Below are 18,112 nucleotides of genomic sequence, written 5' to 3' on the forward strand. Positions count from 1 at the left end.
GTTGGGACGGCTGTCATAAAGTACTTTAATCTTTCCACTAAATCAAGTAAATACTTTGAATATATAAAGGAAACCAGAACCGTTTTATTAAAGTAATATATTTGTGGTATTTTTGACCCAAGTAAGAACTTTTGACCCAAGTAAGAACTTTATTCATATACTCACAGAGTTTGCTCATCTCCCACAGATTTAAAAGACTATTTTGGTCTATTTTCTCCCTGTTCTTTCTTTCCCATATATCAGCCACAGACCCCTGGATTTTGATTAACGCCCTGGAAAAGGTTAAAATAACTCTGTCCCCTAAAAGTATAAGGACATGTATTCAAGGAATTTGGTTCTGTCTACAGTGGCTGCACACCTCAGATTCATCCTATCACTAAGAGACAATTAAGTTATATACCCGATTTTATGCTCCATCTCATTTTAGCAATAAATCTTTACGTTCCCTACCTATATTATAGTGGTAAACATTCTTTTCTGAAGCAATCCTGCTCTGTAGAGCAGCCCTGTAAAGGATTGCTCAGAACGTCTTTCTCTGGGCAACTGCACTGACCCCAAGAAGGGGCTTCAGGGTGTAATCAGAAAGGGGCATATGCACTACACCCCCTGGGAACAAGGAAAGGGAGGAATCCAAGGGAATTCACGTGGCGGATCCTCCCTCCAACCAAAATCAAAAACTGACCATTTCTTTTCTTTTTTTTTAAACTCTAGTGTTTTTTTTTTTAATTAATTAATTTACATATTTATTTTTGGCTGCATTGGATCTTCGCTGCTGCAGGCGGGCCCTCTCCAGTTGCGGCAAGTGGGGGTCACTCCCTCCCGCGGTGCACAGGCCTCCCATCTCGGTGGCCTCTCCCGTTGCGGAGCACAGGCCCCAGGCACGCAGGCCTCAGCAGTTGTGGCACGTGGGCTTAGCAGCTGTGGCTCACAGGCTCCAGAGTGCAGGCTCAGCAGCCGTGGCGCACGGGCCCAGCTGCTCCGCAGCATGTGGGATCCTCCCGGACCAGGGCTCGAACCCATGCCCCCTGCATTGGCAGGCGGATTCTTAACCACTGCACCACAAGGGAAGTCCAAAAAACTGCTCATTTCTTGATGTTACATTGGTGATGCTCTAGCCACTGGGCCTTTCTCTCTGGCCTCGCCCTTCCCACTGTGAGGTCCTACCCCAGAGGGACGGAAACAGAGCGGTACTTGGCAGGCCCTGTGTTGCAGATGCCCTAGGGAAGCAGAGGTTTTAAAGAACTGAAATCCTCGTTTTACATAAAGTCAGTTCTGCAAGGGGTTGAAATTGTTTCCCATGATCTGGACGATCCGCTTCTCTCGAAATGTCTCCCACTGTCTGTTGCGTTCTGGCCCCCAAATAACTAGAAGTCTGAAAGCCTTCTTCCTTTGTACTTACTAACTTTGGGATCATTTTGGGACTGGCTTCCCCCTCCTTTCCCTCCGTTCCCTTACTCGTCAGATATCTATTGGCCTCACACTCGGTGCTGTTTCCGACTTCCAGAATGGAGTGTGATTTCATTGCTCTTTTTTCTTCTCCCAGCGAAATGTGAGCCAGCGTGTCGCCACGGCGGTGTCTGTGTTAGACCCAACAAGTGCCTCTGTAAAAAAGGATATCTCGGTCCTCAGTGTGAACAAGTGGACAGAAACCTCCGCAGAGAGACCAGGGCAGGTATTCTTGATCAGATCATTGACATGACATCTTATTTGCTGGATCTAACAAGTTACATTGTATAGTTTCTGGGACTGTTTGACTATTCCTTTCCAATGGGCATTTATTTTTTATCCTGTCATTAAAAAGAACGACTGTTATCCTGCTACACACTCCTGTGATTTCATTTTCTTTGATTAATTTAAAAGTCATTTCCAGAATTGTGCAGACCCTGTGTGTGTATATAGGCACGTTTGTTCACATATGCACATATGCACACACACTCACAACCCCCGTGAGTGTGGTTGCGTAACAGATGGGTTTTTTAAATATATGTTTCCTTGTGCGGAGTAATTTCCCCAGAAATTCCATTGTAAATTGATAACAGAATTTTTATGTCACCAGAAGAGATTATTTGCCTTCCCAGGAATTTTCTGTCTGTAATCACTAAAGTCAACTTCAATGGAGTTTTAAAACATTACTGTGCAATCTGATGGATTGAATTTTAAAAGGCCATATTTTTATATTAAAGGACTATAATATGAGAGAATGTTTCAGAGCTCCCTGATGAATTTATAAGAGGGCAACTTGATATAAAATTGTAATCTTCGGTTTTATCAATGTATCCAATTGCAGAAAGTTAACGCACTTACCTCTTTATTGGCAGAGAAATCTGGTTACTCTAGCTTAATTTCAAGATTGTTTTCAAATTAAATCATAATGGCAAAGTCTAAAACCAATCTTCCTAAAAGGTCTGCTTTTATTGTATAGTTTATTTAACAATAGGCACTGGGTTTGTGTTACATATTTATATTTTTTATTTTATTTTTATAATATAGACATCACCTAGATGAAACACCTTTACCCTGTCCTGTAAAATACTAAAGTTACATTTTTCACCAACTTAATTGGAAAGAAGGGGAGTGAGAAAGCAAACAGTCTTTAATGTGCTGAGGATCTAATCTAGCAATGTATCCTTGTGCCAACATGTAATCATTACCGACGGATGAAAAAGCAAGAAAACAGCCACTCCTTATAAAATTCCAGCATTAAACATTTGTAAAGTGCTTTTCACCATAGCAAGACTGTCAGAGTATATGTGATGAGAATGTTGCAGGTTTCACACTGAATCGCCTCACTGGAAAAGAGTTCACTCATTTTTAACAAATCTTGCCTGTGTAAGCTGTCACTTGTACAAATTTTTAATATGATCATTCTTGCCAAATATGACTTTTAATGTATACGTTCCTTCGGAACTCAGTGAAAATCCTCTCTGGTTCATTTATGAATAAATTTCCTGTAAATGTTCTGTTCGGGTTTTTCAAGAAATGCCACGTTCTAACTTAAACTGCAAAAAGTCTGGTACACGTTTTTCTTCATGGTTTTTGAGACAATCCTGCCACGTTTGGATTATAACAAAATGATCAGCCCTCTTTGCCCCACTGAGAAAACATCGACTCATGACATGTGGGCACCTACTATAGGTTGCCCTTCTCTAAACATCTGCTCCTCCAGAATCTAAATTGTAGAGTAGGACAGATTATACGGCACAGACTGACTTCCCAAACCCGCTCCTTACCTCTACGAAACGGAGCCTCAACTTCAAAAAGGAACAAAATCTTGTAACTAATATTTGTCTATTGTTTTAAAGTGGAGATCTGCAAATAAAGCACAGTGAGAAACCACAACACAGAAAGGTTGGTTAAGTACTCTGCTCTTGTCTTCCATATATGATTACTTAAGTTTCAAGTGACCTCATGCCCAATGGAAATGGGTTGACAAATCTTGGTGCAGTGCTTAGTGAACAATAGCCTGCATTAAAAAGTGCATATGCATAATTTTGCACAATTTAGATTTCAATTGACAGTCTATTCAAAGAAGTCTCAGGATTAAGTGAGCATGGAGACCAAATTGCCCTCTTACCCCAGAAAAGGGGTGGTCCCTTCTAGTCACACGAACACTTCATTGGCCCAACAGTGTGACAAATCTTGCAGTGAACCCTGTACTAGCCCACATCTGTAGGTTAATAGCAGTCTTTTGTCCTCTTTGCTTTCTCTTCGTAGCCCTTTTACTGAATTCCATCACAGAAAGTTTTACAATTAAAAAAAAAAAAGTCCTGACAACCATTTTTGTAAATGGACCTTAACCATCTCATCGTCTCTTATTCAACGTGGGTGACATTCACAAAATGTGAACTTCTTGTGAGGGAGCCAGCTGTCTAAATCTGTCAAATTGTGCAGTTTTATTACACATTCTCCTGTACATAGTTTCACTGAAAACAATAAGGATACTGCTATATATTCAGCCAAATTTGAAAACGCCCAGCATTTCTTCTTACATCTTTAATCTTTCCATCTTTTCCAAAAGAGTCTTTCCAAAAGAAATGGTGTTCTGTTGCCATTTGTTCTTCTATTTAAAAATATCTTGATTAAATTGATCAGACCCAGCTTTTTTTATACAGCCCTTTCACAAGTGAAAGAGTTTCAAATGACTTAGAAAAACATATGTACCCCAGGTATCATTGCCTTTTCTATTGTGAGTCATTAGAATAACAGATCAAAATCTTTGAAAAAGAAAATCACAAGATCCAGGGATATTAGACCCCAGCAAAGACAGTCATTGGAGTCATTTCTCTCTGTTCTTAGGAGAGAAGTAAATAGCAATGGCTAATTAATAGCTACCTTTTAAAAACTCAGTGGCCATTTCAAAACATCTTTTGACCTTTCCTTTCAAGTAGATTTTTTAAATATGTGACTGGAGAACGATCTTAAATAATTCATGATGAGAGGCAAGTAAGAACTGGTTAAAAAGTATGAGCTAGGGAAAAATGATTGTTTCATCACACGAATGGTAACACCTACTCGGTTCAAAAAGCACATAATCAAAATGGAAGAAAATGTCCTTGGTATGGATACAAATGTGTGAGATAAAGATAAAATAAAGAAACAGAAAAATGTAGATTATTATCACTTTTTCCATTCTAGAGCTTAAGCTTTGGGTATCAATTTAATGTGAAAGGCTGTTACGGTAGTTACAAAGAGTTGGGAAAAAACTTTCTGCCACTGCTTCTGCCAAACTCTTGTTCTGATTAATAGAACTTCGTTTTCTTGCTAGTTATTTAAGGTAATGAGAAAATAACTGAATAGGCACATCATTAAAGTGGAAAGAAGGGAAGATTTAAGAAACTTGAGTGATGATAAAAAGTGCTTCCATTCATACCTTTCTTCTTGGAATTTCCTTTCAATGTGGCTATTGTAAAATATATCTTTTATTTTATCACAAAGAACACTCAGAAGTTTTCTCAGGTTAACAGACTATCTCGTAAAGAAAGAGCAAAGAAACCTACCTACACATGCAACATATACATACAACCTAAATGGAAAATCATTCTCTTTTTCATTTACATACTTCAGAGCAGTCACTTCTTCTCTATTTATTTCTTTGAAAATAATTACATGATAATGTACTAATAATTTTTAACATTTTTGTGATGTTGTTTTTATCTCCAAATCATAAACTATACAAGAAGCTTACTAGGTTTAGGACTTAAGGTTAGATGCTCCATCTAGGGACTTTTAAAGGACACATTAATTTAAACTTTTATTAGTCTAACTTTTTTAGCTTGGAAACATAAAAGAGAAACCAAACCTACATTTTTAAGAGGAAACTAAGGTGTATCATAGGCATTTGTAGTTGGCTGATCAATAAGTTAGAGTTTCTGGATGTCTCTGTAGAACGTTATCTGAGATATCTATCTTTCTTTTTCTCTGTCTTTTTGCCTCCCCACCCCCATGTACCCCTCTTCTTCTTAACAGCTCTCTTCTCTATTTCTATTGGTTCTGATTAAACAGACATGTCTTCAGTACACCCATAATAAAGATACCCTGGGGCAGGTTGCTATTGATTTTGCTGGCTATGATCTTTTCTTTATTTTTCTGAAAACACCTTCTCCTAGTACCACATTTGCTCAGATGCTATATCATAAAGAACAGTAGACAAATATGAACATACTAGACTGACCTATTCATATCGTTGAAAGAAGTAACAAAAAGCGTAAATGACTCCCGGCCTGGATGTCCCAGCTCAGCTGGGGTTCCATCTTGGATGCTGAAAAGAGTATCCACAGTCAAGAGCGCAAGTTAACAGTAGGGAAAGTTAGTAGCTATTTCCTATTCAAGCAACCACCATCTCAGTGGAATCTATTTTAAATAAGATTATCCGAAATTGATGAGGAAAAAATAAGTAGTTCCTCAATGGAAACTTCAGAATCTTCTTTCCCCACCCTTGAGCCTTGAACTTGCAGAGAACTCAGACCAAAGTTCCATGCCCAGAAAATGTACCTATTTCTTTATTACCCACAGGAAGTTAGTGGGCCTGTTACTGTGACTGCTGGCAATACGTTTAGAAAGTTCTCCATTAGAATATCCTAAAGAAATAGATGTTTGCTCTCTTACTTTCTTTCTCGTCATCACACCAACACAAATCAGTCATACCTCTAATAATTAATATGATGACAAAGAAAGTGGGAAACCTAAGAATAGAAGCATTTTGATATTAAAAACAAAACCGTAAAACCTGCCAAATACTAGTCCTAGCCAACTTCAACACTTCGTTCCCTTAAATAGCTACTCATATATAAGTTTTGAAAATTGTCTTAAAAGAACTATTTCAGGGAGTATGATGTACTCATGAGAGTGTGAGAAGGTGTTGTGTTGTTTTCTTCTCAATCATAGTTGTTGTTTCCCTAGAGGCTATGAAGAGATTTACTCACTTATCAGGTTAGCTCTTTTCTTCAATTCTTCATTAAGTGAGAGCCCAAGATACACCCATCATTCACCTTGCTTTCTTTTGTTTAGGTCATCTATAAGTTGGTTGAAAAAAAAATAAAAAATAAATAATGATCCCTTGTATTAACATAAAGCCTTAGGCCTAAATCTTATCACTGCTTTTTTAAACCAGAATACAGAGAGACATACCGGAAAAAAAAAAAAGGTACCAACTCAACATGAATTCTAAAGTTACATCTCATGTATATCACAAACACAGACCTCACATTTCAGTCAGGATTTTTTTTTTGCATATGTAGATTCTGTATTACTTAAAATACATGTATACATATGTAAGCAAATTAACAAACATGTTTGGTGAGTTATCTCAATTGACTATAAGCTTTTAAGTTAAAAAAAACATTTTTAGCACATAGGATAGAAAAAATGGAACATTAACAGTGATGGGAAATTCATAATGGCTAAATAGAAAATACGCTTCGTCTTCACAGTTAGAAACTAATTGTTGTACGTTTCCCTTTGCACTAAAAATTAACTAGCCAAAAGTTTCCATTCACGTGAACACCGTGTGATCAGATTTGGTAGTCTGTGCCCCAAATGTACGTTGGCTATTTCTTTACTTCATGTTCTTAAGATCAGAAGCATGATTTTCATAGAATAAATTAGGAGTTCATGTACTGTAGAACCCAATACTATTAACACATTAATACATTCTGTTCATAATACTACTATTGAGAAATCGAATTGACAACCTGATAAGATATCAGGTATTTCCCACATCTCATTATATTCCTAGGACATTTTTGGACGTGCATCTCACCGAGAACCATGTGGTAACAAGATAAATGATACTGAGGTACTAAGGAATGTTTGGAGCTTAATTCGCTAGGACATGCTAAAGAAGACTATTTAAAAGAAACCCATCTAATTAAAATGAAAAAATTATCAACTCATTATAATTAAGAAGCAGAAAACAAATCAGCACAGAAACCCCTGTGTCTTTCCTGGCTTTATCTGTGATTAATTTTATCCAGTTTTAAAGTATGGTTAACTTTTTCATTCTTCTAACACGTTTTGCTTTTCCTAGTTGTTCATTTTCCTTTAGATTGTTGACAGTTTGGGCAATTTGTCCATAACCTTATTCACAGAGGATACCTTGCTTGGATTTCTATTAATAAGAAGCACAAGTAATTAAAGCAGGTACACGTTTAAGGGAGCAGAGTTAATATATGTACTAGTTGGAATTTCTATAAATGTTCTTCTGAAAAGTAACATGCAAAGTCATTGGCTCAGATAATCCTTCTAAATTTGAATTAATCTGACTTACTTAACCAAGTTATTATAATATTCAGTACTCTTTGCTTGATCTATTATTCAGCCATCCATCCATTCAATAATTCAACAAAGATTTATTGAAGTGCCCAGCACGGTTATGTACTATGGAAAAGGCAAGGATGTTTATAATGGGGGATTGTGAGCCCCATGGGTATGATGAACACATTTGAAGCAAAAGATAATAATCACACCCATCCAGCTCCGATTCAGTTTAACATCAAAATCCAGCAATAATAGTACAGATGGCCTAAAGTACATCTGTGTGTATCTGTATGTGTGCACACACCCGTGTATATATATTTATCTATCTGTACAAACACTACATATGTATACACACTATCTATGTAATATATAATATATGTATAATGCATATAAATTCTAACAAGTGTATTTGTGTTATCTTTAAAATAGAACAATTGTATCTTGAAGTGATAAATGCAGAGAATTGGTTTTTATTGTTGATCTGTGGATTTAATGATTTTTAGGTGAAAAGGATGTTTAAGTGTATAATTTCTTTTCTTAATTTAATATATTTATGTAAATGCATGCCTGAAATTTGGTTAGATTGGCTGTGTTTTGTGTCCTTTAACATGATCAAATGTATTAAACTTTATCTTATGACCTGATGTACATGTGCTATTTTAAGATTCTTTTTTATTTTGGAATTTTTTTAAGTTTTCCCTAAGTATCCACACTGACTATATAAACACTAATTTTTAAATATTCCGTACCCAAACTACTTGTTCAAAATATTCTTGCCTTTTGTCATTTTTCATGTTCTAATTTTTAAATTTACTCCCCAAAATACAGGCCAATGTTAAGGGTCAGTTTCACTGTGTACAAATATTGACTTAAATTTATTCTAAGTTGTAAATGACTTAAATCTGATCCTTTCAAGTAAGTAAGAATTAATAAGAATGCAAAAGAGCGGTTGAGAGTCCTAAGTGCCCACATTGAAGGAAAGAAGCACGTAGAAGGGGAGAGACATGAAAAAAGTGATTGCAGATACCATACAACCTGGTTGACCTTGCCATTTTGCTTCCAGTTAACTGTATCAAGAGTATTTGTACAAGGTCAACTATGCTGTTTTGAACATGAATTTTAAATCTGCCAACATTCTTTAGAAGAGCAAAATGCTTTCATCTAGATCTCCTCCCTTCCTGAACAAATACGTCTCTTTGACTCATTGAGAGGAAAAGCTGTTTCCCTAGAAGAGATAATTGTTCTAAGACAATAAAACGTGTTACAGATGCTTATTCACAGAGTCCCTAAACTCAGGTTACTCTCTGGAGTGTTAAGTTAGGCAAAGTGACACCATGAAAAGTGTCCCTTAGCACATTCCTCAATGGCCCAGGAAGCACCAAAGGTCTCTCTCCCTCAGCGACTGCCTTTCCAGTTCTGAGACTCTGTCCCTGTGGTTTAGCGTTTAATCACAATCTGTTTTCTGTGCGTGCCTCGTCTCTCCGACCAGATTATAAATCTCCTGAGGACATACCTTCTGCTTAGAATCCCTGACAGGTCTAGAGCAGCTCCTGCCTACTTGCCATAAGGAAAATAATAATATGTATATAACAGCCTAGAGATGGAAATGGTTTTTTTTCCTGATGCTAATAATCTCTCTGGGTTTCTTCACTGTCCCTTGATTGGCTTCTCAGCTCTGCCATCACCAGTACAATCAGTCCCCTGCATTAAATTCCCTTTGTTGTAAACACGAAAGTGGTTTCTGTTTTCTTTTTTTAGATTCTGATAGATACATATGTTAATGAGTGACTTAGATGAGAAGAGAGATAACAGGGTGGCATTACAAAGGGACTTGATGAGATCTCCTTTAGGAGAACACCTTAAGGAACCACTGCCTAGAATCCCAACGTGATTACAGCAAGTTGTAGTCAGAGGGATCCTACTGCCAAACCTGATATATAACCCTTCAGTTACTTAGGCAGCTACCAATGGAAAAGGCCATTATTCCCACAGTTGTCACTAAGAATCTTCATAATGCACATTTGTACTATTAAACCTATCAGCTTCCAGTTTGTCCAGGAGTCTGACGGCTAATATGAGAGGGAATTCTATGAACTTGCTTCTTTACACTCATTTTTTTCTTTTTTTAGAATTGTGTAGACTAATGTATTATTTCCAATGGAAGAACAACTTAAAATGGCAGTCACACTGAGTATCTCATCAGAAAAAAATACATTTTTTTCTATATGGAGGTCTGAAAAGTTCTCTCCGGAGATTAAATTCTGCCATCATTCAAAGGAATGAAAGGATCAAAGAAAGAAAAACAATTTGGATGCAATACTTCTTATGTATTTTCATAATTTGATTTATGCTTGATTTCTCTATAACATTTTCTATGATTAAAACAAACAGAATTTAAAAGGGGAAAGGAGGGGGCCAGGAGAGGCGGAAAGAAGCCTGGGTAGCCCTTGACTATAAAACTCATTCTTCTTGGGACTATGCCCACATCAGAAACTACTTGAGCTCACTCTTGTAATTTAATAAGATGTCATCAGATCCCTTTGACATAGCCTTATAATTAAAACTACTTGATGCAAAATCCATGTGCTTCATGTAAAGCAATTTAGATTATCATAGATGCCCTGTTCTATGATCTACAGCCACCAAAAGTCACGTACACCAGGTGTGCTGGCAGGAGCCCTGGGCTACGGCTGTGAGATGAGGATCCTGGGCTTGTTTCTCCAGCTAATTAGCTGGACTCAGTTTCCTTATGTGTAAAATGAGAGACAGGTTCTTTCCAGCTGTAACAGGTATTGTTATTAGATATTCATAACCCAGGATCCATGTGAGTTGCAGACTGGAAATTGCAAATCTGAGACAGGACTCCATTAACTACTCCATTGCATGAATTTGAGGTGTCTAAATGATTAGAAAAGACACTCTCATTTTTTTCCAGTCTCCCAGCCTCCTCTCCTCCTGCCCTCTGTGGTTCTTTGTTGCTTTCTCTGATGTATTCTCCAAATCACCTTTTTCTGTTCCTCCCATCCCAGTATGGTTCATTCTTGAATAATCCTTTCATGTCTCCTGCAGCTCTTGCTCTAAATATCTAAAGCACTCTCTGATCTATGGCCATTATTTTCTTCATGCTGAAGAAGCGCACTGTTAAAGGGTTAAAGGGAGGCTGCCATTCCTTCCAGGGCCCTTAATATCTAGTTTTGCAACTGTTAGAAACATAATTGTCTCTTCCATGATCTGTTTTCCCAAGAGGACTGTTGTAGGCACCCTACCTGACTGATAGATATCACATTCTGGGCAGATACAAGAGGGCAAATGCCTGGTAGACGTCATCTAAAAGGCAGACAATTCATGATACAAAAGAAGGAGTAACCATGTGTCCACTAGGGTTGCCCTCAGAAATTACCACAAACTGGGTGGCTTAAACAACAGAAATTTATTGTCTCATAATCCTGGAGGCTAGAAGTCTGAAATCAAGGTGTTGGCAGAGCTGGTTCCTTCCGAGGGCTGGAAGGGAAGGACCCCTTCCAAGGCCTCTCTCCTTGGCTTGTAGACGGCCGTCTTCTCCCTGTGTCTTCACATAGTCTTCTTTTCATACATGTTTCTGTGCCCGAGTTCCCCCTTTTATATAAGGACACCAGTCATATTGGATTAGGACTCACCCTAATGACCTCATTTTAACTCAATTACTTCATATAAGGACACCAGTCATATTGGATTAGAACTCGCCCTAACGACCTAATTTTAACTCCATTACCTCTATAAAGACCTTGTCTCCAAATAAGAACACATTCTGAGGTACAGGGGGTTAGGGCTCCAACACAGGCATTTTGAGGGGAGACAAAATTCAATCCATAACACTGTGCCTCAGAAATGGCATCAAATGTACGGAGGTCTCATTTTTGGTGTCTAAAGCAGTGCTTCTCAAACTTCAGTGTACCTCCCATCACCTGGGTAATTTGCTAAAACCCAGGATCTGATTCAGTAGGTCTGGGGGTGCCTGAGATTCCATATCTCTAACAAACGCCCAAGTGATGCTAATGCTGGTTCCTGGGCCACATTTTGAAGAGCAAAGATCTAAAGGATGGTTTCTAGGCTGTTCTCACTTTAAGGACAGATCAGTAATATTGGAAAAACTTGATGGAAATAATGGCTTTCTGTCACCAAAAAGGAAAAACTGATACGTCCCATATCTTCATATCAGGCTTGTGCTTAGTTGAGTAGAATGTACACAACACAGGGTAAATACTTGTTCCTGACAGTCAGTTATTCTTGTGATGCTGGGGCTGCTCTCTGTTGTTACTCAGCTGCTGTGATTTTCAGCAGTAGCGTCGTAATCACACAAACAAGCACAATATTTTTAGGTACATTGCAGTTCATGTATCTGTTCAGAGTAAACTTAAATTGGATTGCTAAAGCAGTATGCACCATAAATAAAATACATGCTAGTTTTAAGCTGTGTAAATTGTGCCAAGATGGTATGTAGCCATAACAAAACTGTGGAAGATTTCAGGCAAGAGAAAACATTTAAAAAGGAAAATATCACTATGAGCAAATAGATTTACATGAAGATATAACCCTCGACACAATAGCAAATGAATTCTGTGTTGTGTTGAATTTTTTCATAGCTAAAGTTTCATGCCTTTATCTTAAAACCAAGATATAATCACATTACTTAGAGTTGTAAACATATCTAGAATTATGTCCAAAATATCTTGGACGCAACTTTTAATGCTGTTTGCTAAAGAACAATACTTACCATCTGATTCCAACATTCATGTAATTTGAGAGCAGGAATCCTCAATGGTACTTTCTGTGATAGAAATGTACTAGATCTGCGCTGTCCAATATGGTAGCCATGAGCCACATACAGCTATCAAGCTGAGGAACTGAATGTTTAATTTTAGTTAATTTTAGTTAAATTTAAATTTCTGTTGCCAATATAAAAATAAGGTGTCTTTTTATATTATACAAAGTAGGTATCTACTTTAAAAACCAGAGCTAAAGGCAATTCAGAGAGTTCAGTTAAAAGGTTTTAGCAATGCGTTTGTGTGATAATCCCTTATACATAATTCACAATGAAATGTTTCACATTCCCTTTAACTTTGTTCTGTTTTGATCCTGTAGCTTATTCCAAATAGCATAACGTACATACTCTGCTCTGAAATTTTTTACATTGGCCTTTGACGGAAACCAATAAAATTGTTAACTCTAGGTATATTTTTATAGTACAGTCAAAATCTATTATGCCTATGTGGAAACTACACACTGTGATCGTGTGTCTGCACGTCTCTGAGTGTAAACAAGTGAAGAAGTAGCACTAGACACATGGAATTGTTGGTAGAGAGAAGTGGTGGTGGCTGACACTTGTCATGTGCCAAACTGTCCTCTGTATTAGAAGAAGTACAGTCAGAGGAACAGAAGGCATAAGTTGCCACTCTGTGTCTTAATACTTATTTCTAGAAAGTTCTCCTGGAAGAGAAGAATTTTGGAGCAATAAGAAACAATATTTGGAGAGGGAAAATCAAATCCATTAGGCTGATCTATAAGATTCAGCTCTAACGATTTGACCACATGCAACCTGACATCACCGTGAGGGGTAAGTGATAAGGTACAGCCAATGGGAATGCCAGAGGTCCAAAGAGAGTGAGGAAATCTCTCTCCCTAAGTGGAAGCAGACACAAAAGGCAGAAGATGGTAGTAATTCAACTAAACTAAATGGAAGTAAGAGGGGGTAATAAAATAGTAATAGTAAAATAGTAATAAAATCTAACACTTACACGGTGCTGTGTGCCCGGCACCTATTCCAAGTACTGTCCAAAACTGTGAAGGGTCTGAGTTTTGGTTGTCTTTTTTAATTTTTATTTCATATTGGAGTATAGTCGATTAACAATGTTGTGTTAGTTTCACTCTACTTAGTGGACTATAGGTGACTAACAATGTTATGTTAGTTTCAGGTGTCAATTTCACTCTACTTGGTGATGTAGACAAGTCAGACTGCCACAATTTCATGGATGCCAGCAGAAGACTGGAGACTCCTGGTTCAGAGACAATGGGCAGTTTATCATTCACAGCAATAGCCACGATCGGTAACTGGTTCTCTGAGCTCCAGTTCCCACAGGGTGACGCAGAAAGGCCCAGATGGTACCTGCTCGTGCAGTGGGTTGAGTTTCAGAAGAGGAACTTTGCGCTTAGGATGACCAAATCTTTTATCATAGACAGCAGGCAAACGCACCTGATCTTTGCGTTAGAGGGAGAAGCTACCATCTATTTTCCAAGGCCGTTTGCTATGCAAGCATCCTTGATAAGATAGTTTAGAACAAAGGCCTTCAGGGCTTCTGCTTACCAGGGGTGCAGAAACACAAAAGGCCCATGGAGAATTGTCACCCAGTGAGCACTTTACATACTGAGTCATAACCATCTCAACGACCATGTGAGGTAGGTACTTTTACACCATTTTACAAATGAAATGGGAAGCCACAGAGTTCCCACAGCTATTAAGCAGTAGAGTAAGGTTTGAACCCAATAATCTGGCTCTGGAGCAGCAGTGTCCAACAGAAAGATTACGTGAGCCACATGCATCGTTTCAAACGTTCTAGTAGCCACGTTAAAAAAGTAAAAAGAAACAGGTGAAACTAACTTTAATAATATATTTTATATAACTCCACATACCCAGAATATGATCATTTCAATGTGTAATCAGTATATGAATTATTAATGAAATATTCATAAATACATTCCTTTTGTATACTGTCTTTGAAAACCAGTGTGTATGACACACTTACAGCACATCTTCATTTGGACACAAATTTGTTTTAATCTTTTTTCTCTTTTTATTGAAGTATAGTTAATTTACAACATTGTGTTAGTTTCCGGTGTACAGCAATGTACAGTTATACGTTTTTTATATATGTATATTCTTTTTCAGATTCTTTTCCATTAAGGTTATTACAAGATACTGAATATAGTTCCCTGTGCTATACAGTAGGTCCTTATACAGTGGTTGCTTATCTGTTTTATGTATAGTACTGTGTATATGTTAATCAACCTCCTAATTTGAGATACAAAATTTTTAACGAACAAACTTGACAGTTGAAAAAGTAGATTCACACACCCAAGCTGTTCCAAACATACTTAGAAGCTTTCCAGTAATCAAGCATCGGATTTTAAAGGTAAGCTAATGAAAATTAAGCAAATTAAATATTCGTTTCTTCCATCACAGCAGCCACATTTCAAGTGCTCAATAACCATCCCTAGCCAGTGGCTTTTATAACAGACTGAATAACTTTAGAGCCTGTGGAGTAACCTTTGTGCTCTCCTGCCTCACAGCGAAAGTTCATTAAAAATGTACAGCATTTGTATTTAATTCCTTGTTCTTCTATTTCAGTTGTTTAAAGGCATCACCATTGGTTACTGTGATGCCTGCCCTGGAGGGCTGTTGAGAGGAGTAAAGAGAAGGCAGTGCAGGGTGAAGGATCAGACCTCAGGCTCACGGTCAGACAGACAGACCCAGCCTGATCCATGCCCCATCACTTCCTTTCACTTCTCAGCTGTGTGACCATGAACGTGACCTCCTGAAACCCTAATTTCTTCATCTTTAAAGTAGGTCAACAATAGTACCTCTGAGGATTCAATGAGGCCATTCATGTAAACGCCCTGGCACAGTGCTTAGCACATAGTTCATGCTAAATAAATGTCAATCATTATTTGGTAACTGGACTAAATTTAATATGAGAGACCAAAAAAAAATTTAATTGTACATCATTTCAAGATACCCATCTCAAGATACTTCCTGGAGAGAGGCCCTGCTCACTTAGCCATGCAGCCCAATGTCACCCTCTAGTGCCCAAAACCTTGAACATCAGGCATCACCAACCGAAACCACCAGAACACCGAACATCTGAAAGGAGGATGTGCGTACTTCTTCTACCTCAGATGCTGTGTCTGACCCGGATCGCCAATCCCCAGCACTGTTCAGTAGTACCCTGTCTTTCAGGGCAGTGCTTCTCAAACCTTTAATGTCTTTTCTTACCAGGTATCTGGGGAATCTTGGCAAAATCAGTTTATGATTCACTGAGTATGAAGTGTAGCCTGAGAGTCTGCACTTCTAATCAGCTCCCAGGTCACTCCAAAGTTACTGCCCCCACAGACCCCTCTTTGAGTAGCAAAATTTTAGGAAATTCTATTATCATTCCAACTCCTCCCAAAGTAACCTCCAAATTGGTAGAATAAGAAATTACAGGATAAGCTAAATGTTGTCTTCTTTTCCCGGTGGACATGAGCAAGAGGAAAAGCCCTAAGTGGATACTGAGGTTGAAACATACCTGAGTTTGAAGGATGGCCTCAAAGAGAGCAGCAGCGTTCTTCCAGGAAGAGCCTCAACCAGAGAATATGGGAAAGATGGGCCAACACAGCCATTCTTATATCCCTTTGACCTCATAATGTAACTCAAGGTCGTGTGCTATTCTAACTAGACATCTATGAATTAACAATGACTATGTAAATTAATCTGTGTTCACAGTTTGAGGCCCAAGATAATTTGGGCTGGATAATAGCATGTTGGTTGGGTTGCAGGACCAGCAGTGAAAACTGAGTCCGAAACCCAGCAGTCACTGATCAGTGGTCTTTCCGATGTCACATTCAACAGACAGCGGAAGGCTAACATTTGGAAGAAATCATCATCTATACATATTTCATATCTGACAAAATGAACATAGGGATAACTGCCACATTTTTGCAAACGTCAGAGATAACATAGCGAAAGTTGCTTTGAAAATGGTGCTTCCTGGATGTAAATACAACTTATTAGCAAGCTGATAGACCACACTGGCCTGGTATCTCTTTGGAATAACAGGACCACATCGGTGGTTTCTAGTAAAGAGAAAAGGGGAAGGAGGACATGGAGATAATTGCCATTTGTCTATCCGCTTTTTTGGGAAAAAAAAACTAAGATTCCTGTGACCTAATCACTCCACACTTCTAGGTATTTGGGTTGCCTCCCACAATGTGACTACCAAGTTAATAATAATATTTATTTTCATCTTGTTTTCAAACATTTATTTCTGATGATGAGTTTAATACACTACAGTGCAATCGTGCTTTGTTGGTAAGTTTGCTCATTATCTAGCTTGACTCACTACGTTACCAACTTTGGTAAAAAGAAAGTCCACAGGGTTTTTCAAAGGCGTGCTGAATATTCAACACAGCAGGTGTGGAGGGTCTATGCCTTTACCTCATAAAAAGCATTGTGGTATCATTTTTTTTTTACCGCTTTCTGTCCCAGCACGGATATATGTGAAGACTGGCCTCTATAGTCCGTTGTCTTACTGTGAGAAATGACTTGATTTGTTTCTTAGAAGTTTGTTTTAAAGTAGTAGTTCACCTCTGCTTGTTTTGACTTAGGAGCTCATAGAGATGTGGTTCCCCTGATTGATTCCCCTACAATATTAGATTTCAAAAAAAGATTCGTATCAATGTACTATACTGACTGCAAGTGGAAAGGGAGATAGGGAAGTCTGATCACCAGAGTCTGAGAAAAAACAAAAACAAAATAAACTTAGCCCTACATTTCTATAATGAGAGAAAAATCAAAGAATGAAGATGGAGGGAGGGAGGAAGGGAGAGAGGAGGGGCAAATCGAGAGGTTTCCTTCATACATATTCTCTCTTTTCATTTACACAATAAAACCTGACATTAGGACCAGGAGACACTGATTTGTCAAGGACAGCGTTGAGAACACAACAATCCTCCAATCCATTGATAAGTAATTACTGAAGACTAGTCCAGGCCCTGTTGGGAGCACAGGAAGAGCTCAGAATGTCTGTGTCTTTCACAGAATAGCACGGGAGAAATGTCAGCTTAAAAGGAAGAAGGGGTAGGGGAGACTTCTTACTGCTGCTGTGTAGTTACTACTACATCCTTTAGAAAGTGGGTGGGTCAAAGGGGAAAGACCATTTCACAAAGGACGTGTTTTAGTTTCATGAAAGAGTTGAGTTGAAGCATCCATTTATCCTGACATTTGGGCATTCATTCAACTTTCAGCTAAACAATGAATGCACACCCACTTTGGGCTAGTGGTGCAAGAATAACCAAACCCCGTAGAGAAGAGGGTGCGTGGGCTGTGGCAGTATGAGCAGAAACTCATGATGGGAGTTGTGGATGTATGGTGTCTAGATGTCACTTAATTTTGGTTTCCAATGGACGCGGAAGCTTATTATTTGGATTAATGGTAATGCATGAAGGGAGTTGTGGCCTGTGGAGAGAGAGCCTTGGAACCAAGGCAGCTGGAGTAATGGGTATGGATTGGGGTTAGCTAGTGGCCTTAAGTCACCCCAGGACTTTCCAATGCACTTAACATAAAACC

The 18,112-nt window shown here is 38.3% G+C and overlaps 1 protein-coding gene across 3 annotated transcripts in view; it reads left to right on the forward strand.

Annotated features, from left to right (window-relative positions):
• Window positions 1-8,650, forward strand: part of HHIP (hedgehog interacting protein) — a 95,463-nt gene extending 86,813 nt beyond the window's left edge. The window contains exons 13-14 of one of the 3 annotated variants that reach the window (XM_060012094.1): window positions 1,544-1,672; window positions 2,491-8,650. In XM_060012094.1, coding sequence (XP_059868077.1) covers window positions 1,544-1,672; window positions 2,491-2,501 — 140 coding nt within the window. In that variant the 3' untranslated portion in view covers window positions 2,502-8,650. Of the gene's footprint in view, window positions 1-1,543 lie in introns of all 3 variants that reach the window. The other 2 variants (XM_060012096.1, XM_060012093.1) reach the window with 2 other exon arrangements.
• Window positions 8,651-18,112: the final 9,462 nt, after the last annotated feature.

This window comes from Delphinus delphis, chromosome 5, assembly GCF_949987515.2.
Source record: "Delphinus delphis chromosome 5, mDelDel1.2, whole genome shotgun sequence".
NCBI classification, from domain to species: domain Eukaryota; kingdom Metazoa; phylum Chordata; class Mammalia; order Artiodactyla; family Delphinidae; genus Delphinus; species Delphinus delphis.